This window comes from Sturnira hondurensis, unplaced genomic scaffold (genome assembly GCF_014824575.4).
Source record: "Sturnira hondurensis isolate 20B ecotype Veracruz unplaced genomic scaffold, ASM1482457v3 Scaffold0013931, whole genome shotgun sequence".
Classification (NCBI taxonomy): Eukaryota; Metazoa; Chordata; class Mammalia; order Chiroptera; family Phyllostomidae; genus Sturnira; species Sturnira hondurensis.
The window spans coordinates 799,897-810,620 of record NW_028086562.1 but is presented as its reverse complement, the minus strand read 5'-3'; the positions used below and the strand labels follow the sequence as shown (position 1 = coordinate 810,620).

At 48.9% G+C, this 10,724-nt stretch overlaps 1 protein-coding gene across 7 annotated transcripts in view; it reads left to right on the top strand.

Moving 5' to 3' along the window:
* Nucleotides 1–2,644: 2,644 nt before the first annotated feature.
* The window catches only part of PER3 (period circadian regulator 3), a 39,376-nt gene continuing 31,296 nt past the window's right edge, over nt 2,645–10,724 (top strand). For 5 of the 7 annotated variants that reach the window (XR_005068813.1, XM_037062047.1, XM_037062048.1 and 2 more), the window contains exons 1-5: nt 2,645–2,758; nt 3,110–3,494; nt 3,915–4,060; nt 4,801–4,916; nt 6,509–6,710. Coding sequence is in view for 6 of the 7 variants with exons in the window: in XM_037062047.1 (XP_036917942.1) it covers nt 3,319–3,494; nt 3,915–4,060; nt 4,801–4,916; nt 6,509–6,710 (640 nt within the window). In the remaining variant the exon portion in view is untranslated. The remainder of the gene's footprint in view (nt 2,759–3,109; nt 3,495–3,914; nt 4,061–4,800; nt 4,917–6,508; nt 6,711–10,724) is intronic. The other 2 variants (XM_037062051.1, XM_037062050.1) reach the window with 1 other exon arrangement.

Below are 10,724 nucleotides of genomic sequence, written 5' to 3'. Positions count from 1 at the left end.
CCCTGGCACCTGTGTTGCTTGTGGAGGAGTAGCTGCGCCTCACCCAAGTCCTAAAAAATGGCACGTTTTGCTGTTCCCCCACCTGTCCCTTAGAAACCCTAAACACCACTCTGATCCCTTCTCACCAGTCCCCTCCCTGAGTACTCTAACTCCCTACCCCCAGCCTGTCCCCATAGCTAGTCAACAGAAGCCAAGCAGACCAGGGCGTTGGGAAAGTGCTTTCATGTAGATGAGTGAGGAACTGGCTTTCTTAGGAATACCTGTCTTCAGCATTTGGCTTTTGAATTTCTTAACTACATGGTCTTTCAAAAGCGATGTGCAGAGCTGGCTTTGTATGTGATCCAACAGCTGCCTGCATGGGACATGGGGACTTTAACTGGTGGGTTAGGCACATCTTCAAACACACGGCTCTCGTGATTCCGCCTATCTTCCCCTCAAAAATACTACTTATTCTGCAACCCTAGGGAACTGTACAGTATGGGTGGAAGTAGACTTTTGCTTCTGTTCACAATAAAATGTCAGTTTCTATAAAGCTATTGGGAGAGGAGAGGTGGACTTTCCCCGTTGCCCTGGACAAGTGGCCACTGCTTGCCTTGTCTGACATACTGCTGTGTTCTGGGAAAATGTGCAGAACTGTGCCTTTTGTACAGGGCCTTTCTTCAGAAATGTCGGTGTGAACTTCTGGTATCATTTTCAAGACTGGGAAGGAAAATCTACATGTGAGCTTCACTGCTCCGCCCCTCCCTTAGATACCAGGGGTCCTTGGGCCTGATTCCTCAGCCAGCTTGTCTTTCGCATGGTACCTCCATTCAGTCTACTGGCTTGCGAGACATAGGCCTCAAACTCACCACGCCCCAGGCAGAACTGAGCACGCCCCTGCCTCTGCTGTTCTGTCTTTGACAGTGTGCACCCCAGAGAATGGCTGGGAAACCAGCAGCCCACCGGGCCCACGGAAGTGCGGCGTGCATCTCAAACGCGACTTGAAGACCAAGCTCCTGGCCGGCCCTCCATCAACTCAGACCTCCCCAGCCTTGCTCATCTCAGTGTGTGTTCCATCACCTGCAGCTCGGCTTACACCAGGCCAGGGAGTCACCCGATTGTTCCCCCACAGCGTACATTCAACCCTTTGGCAGTTCTGCGCCCCAAATGTATCTCCTTGTAATCAACAGTCTCTTAACTTTGAACTGTTTCCTGTGCAGCAGTCTGACCCATACAAATCCCTATCTTGCTTAAAACCCTCCTCTTCCCACCACCATTAAGAGAGAACTCCAGTTTCCATAGAGATAAAGCCCCCCCCCCCCGCCCCAATCTGGCCCTTCCTGACTTCCCGACCCTCTCACCGTTCTCCAGGCAAAGCACACTGCCTGCGCCTGGACGACACACCTGCTTGGAGCCCCACCCCCTTCTCACTCAGGTTTCCGTTTCACCTTCTCAGGGAGCCTTCTGAACTCATTTCATGAAGTTGTCCATACGTCGTATGCCAAAAGAATGGAGACTCCCTGAGTGGCAGGGACTTTTGTCCCCACGTCCCCAGGGACCACCATCACCCTCCCCGGATACGCACTCTAAACACTAGTCGAATGAACGCAGCCTGACGAAGGCGCTCCGGAGGCGAGCGAGACCGGCCACCCTCTGGGAAAAGAAGGGGTTTAGCCCATACAGGGCAGCAGCAGGCGGCACCCCTCCCTTCGCACGCGGTTCCCTGCATCCAGCCAACAGACGGGGGTTTCGGACGCACGGGCACTGGAGAGCGCGGGGCCCGCGCCGCGCCTTCCGCTTCGGAGCAGTCGGGGCACAATCTACAAGGAGCCCCGACTGTTCCCGAAAGGAACTTCTCCGCGCCCGCCTCGTCTGAACCAGGGGCGGGTTGTCCTCCCTTTTACATACATTGTCCTCCTCCAGTCGTTAGACCAGGGGCGTGTTTGCGCTCCACCGCCAGAATTCCGTCTTTAAAAACGGGGTTTGGTTTTTCCAGGGCTGCTCTGCCGCCCGGCTCCTCCAAGCCCCTCACGGAGAGCCGGCGGGACGGAGAGCGAGGGAAAGAAAGGCTGAAACTAGGGTTGAAACCTCAAAGGTTGGAGACACAGAGAAAGGCGTCCCGAAGTCCAGCGCCTTCCTCACCGCCCCAGGGAGCACCCCCAGCCCCGCTTTCCCCACTCCGGGACCGCCCGCTCCTCTCGGCCCGCCCCGCGCCGCTCACAGGAAGACCCCGGCGGTCCCGCCTACCCCCCCCCAACTAGGGTCCCGCCCCCACCCCGTGACTGACCGCGGGAGCGCCCTATCACGGACGCGCAGGTTCCAGAGGCCCCAGCCGACCCACCGCCCCCTCCCGCCCCCGGCGCCGTGAAGAGGGCCGGGCACTCCACTTGCGCAGCCGGGGCTCGAGCCTCTGCCACGGCGCCTCCACCTCCTGCTTACGAGCCAGCCTGTGGGGATTGGCCAGCCTTCCGCCCTCTGCGCATTATGTAACGAGCTGTGGGACCTTCGCCCCCGCCCACTCGCCTTCGATTATGTAACCCGGGCGCCCCAGCCCGGGCCCCGCCCACGGACCAATAGGGGCCGCTCAGTGCCGGAGGCGGTGGCCAATCGTGCGGTTAGGGGGCGGAGCCCAGTCACGTGGCGCGCGGGGGGCGCGGCGCCAGTGGCCGCCCAGCACGCGGCGGGCCTCGAGACTCCGGGGCCCCGCGGGGCAGGGCGAGAGACTGTGTGAGGGGCCGAAGGGCGGCGACGGCGGCAGCGGAGGCGGCGGCGACGGAGGGTGAGTGCTCGGGTCCGGCAGGGAGGCTTCGGGGCTCGCCGGCCGCAGGTTAACCAGAGGCTGCCGTGAGTTCTGGGACCGCGGTCGTGGAGCTCCGGGTCGGGAACCTGGGGTCCTCGGAACTTTGTGCTTAAAGTTGCCCCCTGCGCCGGGTCCCATTTCTGGGTGCACTGCAACTGTGCAGAGCTGCGGGCGGGCAAGCTGGTGAGCCCGTCAGGTTTTGTGGCCGCCGGGGCTGAGGGTCGTTCCTGGGGCTGCCCAGCTGGCGAGCCACAGCCTAGATTCTTGCACCAAATTCAGATTGTCCACTTGACATTTGTTACCTTTGCCTCACCCCACCCCACCCCCTAGGCTGGACCTCCCGTGAGTGAAGACCTCCAAAATTGTATGGAAACACTAGAGAGAAAAGTGCCTCCAGATGACCAGAGATCAGTAATTGCCGGTTTCTGTTGACTATTACCTCTCATGCAATGGCATGGATCAAAATGAGGAGTAAATGGCTGTCGCCGGTTGCAAAGTAAGAAAGAAGCAGGCGACAGATTAGGACTGGCACACAAAGCATGGACCCTTGTGAAGATCTAAAAATGTCCAGCGGTAAATCGGACTCCCCCGGGGTTGAACCTAATGAACTTAAGGGACCACAGGCCGGCAGCACGGGGGCCCTGGGGAAAGAAGCTGATGAGATGTGGAGCCAGAAATACCAAGTTAAGAGCAAATACCTGGAGAGCAGCAACAGGTGATACTTTATAGCCGGATTTGTTTGTTGTTCTTGGCCCGAGTACTAAAAGGGAAAGGAGGGTTTAAGGCTTTCTTTTGTGTGTTTTTAAGTAAGTCTAGCAGGAAGTTTAGGGGGAAACTCAGGGAACTTCGAATGAAATGCTTTGGGAAACTGAAGAAAATTCCCAAAGAGTAGATAAAAAGTAGTTAATGAGTTTAGCTGAGTTGAGGCTAAAGTGGGAATGAGAGTGGAAAATGTTTGATGGTGACCCGTCTCTTTGGCTGGGATTCCCTAGCCTGTAACAAAGAGATAAACTTGTGAACTAAAAGAGCTGATACATGTTAAGCACTTAGAAAGTTGCTTGGCACATAATACCCCGTTCAATAAAAGTCCGTGGCCTATAGTAATGGAAAGTGTGAATTTATTTTTATCTCACAGTGAACAGCAAGATCGAAACAGAGTTTCTGAAGAGCTGGTAATGGTTGTCCAGGAAATGAAAAAACACTTCCCATCAGAGAGACACAATAAACCAAGCACTGTCGATGCCCTCAACTATGCCCTTCGCTGTGTGCAGAGCGTCCAAGGTAAACGGGAGGGGGAGAGAACACAGCCCTGCAAGGCCGCCACTGCTCAGAAACGTCAGCCAGGCCAGATGCATGGTCAGCGGGGTTTTCTCACACCAGGGGCACCAGGAGGACCTGATCTGGGCAGAATTGGTGGCGTTGCAGTATGTTGCTGAGCTGTGGCAGGAGAGGAGAGTTCAGTATAAGCACTTTTGGAAGACTCACTTTTAAAAGGAGCCTTGGCTCTTATAGATGTTAGGGAGGAAATTCATTTGACCGAAAACATTTTACCTTTCCCCGCCATACACGTGCTTTTAAAATGCACTTCTGGTGTGTCAGGAACTTAGCCAGTTAAAAAATGAACAGTTGTAAACACTTTTTCCTTTTTAGCTCTGACTTTGCTTCTCGGGGGATTTCACCAGGTACACAGTCTCGAGCTCAGACTTCTGTGGCCTCAAGTGTCACACGTAGGTCCCGAGTGCTGGAGTGATGCTGCCACCATTGGGCTTCCGGTCCCCTATCTGGTACCTGAAATGTTCTGTTCCTCGTGATCTCGAACATGCGGGATTCCGAAAAATTCAGAGTCTTGAGTTTGCACAACTATCAGTACTTGAGGTGAAGGGAGAAAGTGATCTGGTTCCGAGGATGACTCTGAGCCATGTCCTCACATGAAGAAGCAGCCAGCTTAACTAGTCGTAAAAATGATTTCCTAAAGATACTGTTTTCACTGGACTCCCTGTTTATTTTCCTGTGTTTCTTAGCAAACAGTGAGTTTTTCCAGATTCTCAGTCAAAAAGGAGCACCTCAAGCAGATGTGACCATGTACAGTCTTGAGGAGCTGGCCACCATTGCTTCAGAGCACACTTCTAAAAACACAGTAAGAACTCACAGATTTTGCCACGTGAACCTGGGTGATGTTTCTAACAGCCTCATCTGGTAAAAACCTGTCCGTCTGCAGGTTTTTAAAAACAGTAATGGAGAGTGTCAGTAGCCACAGGGTGAGGTAAACAAGAGAATTGCTAGAGAGGCATGGTGCAGTGTCCCCTGCCCTGGTCAGGGGACAGGGCTGCAGGTGGCAGGCAGGGCTTTGCTCTGGTTCTGAGGTTCCACAGTCTCCCAAGCATCCCTGCGTTCTCTCAAACTAACAGCAGAGAGAGCCCTGCAGAGTGATTCCTGCATCTTATCCTAATCTCCCAATTGTTAATTTCTATTTATATCATTCTCAGTTCCCATACCTCCTACTTCAAGTTGTAACAACTGGGTTTGGTAGAACAGGTGAGTTGAGATGCTGTCCTTTTTTCAAACTTTTGGAAGAGACATTTAGTATTTCTTTTTTGAATCTCTTCATGTTTTCAGTAATTTCACATCATGTTTTGTTGAAATGATGGAGATAACTTTATGTTTAGCTCTCAACATAATTGTAACTTAAAGATTTTATAATATTGGGTACATGAGCTATCTCCCTAATATTAGAACAGTGCTTACATTGCTAACCAGTGTGTTCATAGTAGGGTAGTAGGTGCTATTGAGATTTGAGGGCAAAAAAGTGTAAAAAACATATCCCCTTGATGGTCTGGGAGTAAAGCTAGAGAGGAAAACATCGGCCAATGCTCACAGGTAGACACAGAGGTTGATTATAATAACTAAGTTATATTTATGACTGATAGAACAAATTCAAGAAATAATTCTTTTTTTTCTCATCCTCACCAAAGGACATTTTGTCGTTACTTTTAGAGAGAGAGGAAGGGAGAGAGAGAAACATCAGTGAGAGAGAAGCATCGATTGTTCCTCCCTATAGGTGCCTGAACCAGAGATTATACATGCCTGGACCAGGCATTGAACCCGCAACCTTTCGGTTATGGGACAATGGTCCAACCAACTGAGCCACACTAGCCAGGGCTCAGGAAATAATGCTTATATAATGATGTTGGTTAAAGACAACATCTTCAAGGTGACTCTTGAGCGTGGTCTTCAAGCCTAGGATATGCTTTGGTGAAGAGAAGGCAGTTCCTCCAGGTCTAAAGCACAGTTTGCAAAGGAGAAGGATTCAGAAGTCTGTGTATTAGTCCTGGCCAGTGTGACTCAGTGGATTGAGTGCCGGCCTGAGAACCAGATGGTCGCCAGTTCCATTCCCGGTCAGAGCACACACCTGGGTTGCAGGCCAGGTCCGCAGTAGGGGGCGTGCGAGAGGCAACCACATGTTGATGTTTCTCTGCCTCTCCTTAAAAAAAAAAAAGGAAAAGATGGTCTATGCGCTTATTAGTCAATGTGAAATGAGCTGCTATGGTTTTTTGACCTAGAAATGGAGCCATCGAAAGGCGCCGCGCAGGTTTTACGGTGTTGCCTATGCCAGGTGTGTGCGTGCGTGCTAAGCTATTGATCACAGTAGAAATCTAGAAGACATTTGTACCTTTCAGCAGATATTGCTGGTATCTCAATATTTGCATTTGTTTTGAATGTTTTTCATAGGATACCTTTGTGGCAGTTTTTTCATTTCTGTCTGGAAGGTTAGTGCACATTTCCGAGCAAGCAACTTCGATCCTGAATTGTAAGAAAGATTTCCTGGATTCCTCTCATTTTGTTGAACTGCTTGCTCCTGAAGACGTGCGGATGTTCTACACACACACTGCACACACTCAGCTTCCCTTCTGGGACAACGGGACCCAAACAGGTAATGGGCCGACCAACGTTCAGCTGTCTGCCTTGCCTTGTGAAGATCAGTTTTATCCTTCTAGAAATAGCACAGAAATGTGTGCATTTTTTGGAATAGGCAGACTGGGGCTTCTTTTCTTCTTTTTTTTCCCAAAAAGTAGAATTGGCGAAAACATTTTAAATGCTTCTAAAAACAAAGATTCAATAAATTTGCTTTTGTGAAGTCAAGTTAGATTCATAGATTACATATTGTAAATATAGTTTGAGTGCTGGCATACTGTGTAGTAAGCAGGTGAGTTGCTATGCAGACTCTGTTTCTTTTAAGTTAATAAAATTAAATGTTTTTTCTCTTATATGACTTCGTTATATCTTAGCTTGGCTTTGGAGATAAACACCTGATGGTCAGCTTTCTTTTCCACTTTTTCTTGTCCGTAAAAGTTCACAAATCTCATTACTTTTCCTTCTGAACTGCTTCTTTTCCTGACCTGGGCATGTTTACTCCATTTTCTTTGTGACAGTCTGCATGATCTTTAAACAAGTCATCATTTCTTTTTTATGTCGCTCTTTATTAGTTCATGTTCTTCGTAAAATGTCTCTTAAGAACTTAGTAGAGATCATCTTCTCTTTGATTCTAACCCTTTTCTCTAATTTTTAAAAAATGTTAATTACTATATTTTGCTCTGTATAATGCACATCCATGTTTTTCTGCGCATTGTACATGGGATTATTGTACTTATACCCATGGTATGTAATCATTATACCCACATATAATGCACATCCTTATTTTCCTCTCAAAAATTGGGTGAAAGGTGCATGTTATACACAGCAAAATACAGTAATTTTTTACTGTTGTAAAAAAAACCTCATTAACAAAATTGATTATCTTAACCATTTTTAAGTGTGTAGCTCAGTGGTGCTAAGCACATTCACGTTGCTGTGCAACGGATCTCCAGAACTTTCTTATCTTGCGAATCTGAAGTTGTATATCCATTCTTATTTTTTAATCCAGGGCTTGGTCCAGTGAAGAGTGTAGTCTTGCTTCTTTTCCGAGTTGCGGATCGTTGTCCCGTCTTTTATGCACGTCGTACAGGAGCTTCAGAACGCAGACCTGTCCCCTGCTTCCTCTGGCTGCCCCTCTCCTGTTGCCGTCATCACTCAGAAACATCGATTCCTCTCCTCTTCCCCTTTCCTGAACACCTACATTCAGCCTTTCAGCATCCATGTTTGTTTCTCCGCATTTGTCAGTCACTTAGTCACTCCATAAACATTTACCCCACGATCACTGTGAGCCAGGAGCTGTTCCAGATGCCGAGGTAGAGTGGGAGCGGAGCAGACGTGACAGAGTTGGCGGGGTCACTCCCCTCACCCAGTGTTCTCCTTCCACTTTGCCTGTAGAGTCGCTGTCTCACCCTTCCAGCCTTTTTCTCTTTGCTAATTACTTATTCTGATCTACGCCCCCTCCTTGGAAAGCATGATCTGACCTGAAATTGTTGTCTTTTAAATCTAAACATTTACTTCATTAAGATCTGATGCGCATTTAGTTTGCTTGTCACCTTGCACTCTACCTTATAATCCTCAAAACCCCACTCTCCCTGCGCTTTCAAACTCGGGGGCTGGGCCCTGTTCCCCTCCTTTCTCTCCCTTCTTTTGAGCTCCGAGAACATAACAAGGGCACAGGAAGCTGTAACCTCAGCTGTCGTCGGCTTTGGCCCTGCATTAGAGCATGTGTCAACTTCAGTTGTGGTCCAGACCTCAGAAGGAGCTGACTGTTGTTTCTTTGGAATGCACTTAAAAAAACGAGCAGTCGCATGTTGCCGCTGAGGTGTGGAAGTTAGAACGGCCACATCTGTGTTTGAGGTCATGGGGTTGGCTCTGTGTTTTGAGACTCCGAATGGAGACAGTTGAATTAGGTGCCTGCTGTAAGGTACAAATAGTGTAAGGAAGTTTGCCTACATAGAGTTGCACTGTCTTCTACGTGCAAAGAATATTAAGCTAGGAATCTGAAGATCTGGGTTTTAATTTTTTTTATCCTCACCCAAGGTCATTTTTTCATTGCTTTTAGAATGAGAAGAGGGAGAGAGAGAAACATCGACTGGCTGCCTCTTGTAGGCTCCCCGGCTGGGTATCAAACCCTCAACCCAAGCATGCGCCCCGATTGGGAATCAAACTCTCAGCCTTTCGGTTTACGGGGGCCAATGCTCCAGCCAACTGAGCCACTCGGCCAGGGCTGCAAATCTGAGATTTTAATTGAGTTCTGTCCCTTCACAAACCTTGGGGGCCATTTAGCTTCTCAGTAAAAAATAATAGTTTCTGACCAGCGTACTAATACACAATTGCTGTAAAGGTCAAGAAAGCGAATGGTTGGAAAGCTCTTTGGAGACTGGGAGCATCTTACAGCATAAGGAGCATCCTGACTGCTATTCCCCATTGAACAGAGACTCTTCTTAATGTGTCAGTGGGTTTTATCTTACAGAAACCTTGTGAGGCATGGATACTTTCGTCATCCCCAGTTGACAGAGACGGTGACTGTTGGTCAAAGTCAGCCAAGAAGCAAATGTCCAGTAGGATTAGCCAGGCCCAGGACTTAGGGAGAGGAGCCCCCACCCCCAGTTCAGGGCTGACCCCCATGGGAGGAGCAGTCTTGGCCTGCAGCGCAGCTCAGAGAGCAGTGGGCCCAGCAGCCACAGGGAGTCCAGGCCACAGCTGTGTGTGTGTGCATGGGAGGAGCCCTGGGTCTCCAGGGGATGGCCTGCTTCAGTGCCCCTCTGTGCACAGAGCAGCCTGCAGGAAGCGATGCTCCCTGAAGCCAGGAGCCCTGTCCTGTCTCAGCCACCATAGTCCTCAGGCACAGAGCTGAGTGACTCACCCATGGTCACACCGCAGAGCCCAATTTCACCTTGGGGGGGACCCATAGCCCCTGTTCATAGCCACTGCCCCTTCACCCCTTCAGCAGCAGGGCTGCCTGTGACAGTTACTCTCCAACAGGACTGTACCTAACGGCATTTGGAAGTGGCGCCGAGGTGGGTTCCTGTTCATAAAACCATCTCAAAAAATGAAGGATGTTTGTGAAACGTCCTCATCCTACATTAATTCCTCCAGTTCCTACGTGCAAACTGGAGTGTATCTTTGCGCAATTAGTTCCTTAAGCTTACTTGATTGAGTTGTTCTTTCACTTATTTCCCACAGACATGCTGTGGAAACTATTTTCTGCTTTCAGAATTCTGGGACTCTAACCTTCATAGTTTCGTGAATTTTGATAGTTTGATCATTGGTCCCTTGACTTTTAAACTGGAGTTTTTTGGTTTTTTACTCATGTACATTTTCCTTGATCCTTCAGAAGCCCATTTTCTGATTCTTACTGTGACCCTTCCCTTAGAAGTGCAAAGACCTGGACCAGATTCCATGTTTTGGTTCTTTAGAATTTTGGTTGTTTATGTTCCTTCAGTATATATTTTTAATGTCTTCTTGGTTTTAAACATTTCCTTGGTTCCCATCACTGAAGACTTTTTGCTCCAGTGAACAAGATATTTACCCAGATGATATATCCAGGGAACTCTAAGCCCAGGAAATACAGTCAGCAAACACTTAGAAAAAGGTTCAGCCTATAATCCATCCTAGAGTAGACAAAGGTGAACATTTCTGAATTACCACCTCACAAATCAATAAAATTAATGAGCAGTGTGGTTAATGGCGTTCGTCAGTAGGTAACAACTTCTGGACGTCAGTTCCCAGCACATGGTGAGAGTCATGACACTGTCATTTCACCGAGGGACACGACTTAGGGGAGTTTGTACCAGGAAAGGAAACAGTGAAAGAAATTTGTACATCATATACCTAAAAGTTCTAAGGAGTCAAATTCTCAATTTTTGAGACAGTGGAATCTAGACTCTCACTGTGGAATATAATGTTACCACCAGAATAACTGTGTCAAAGGATTATTGCATGGACGTTTCTTAGGAGTGAGTCTGGGTAGTTCCAGATGGTCTGTTGGAAGTAGTTAGGGGGAGACTAAGTCCAGTGCCCTCACCGTCCT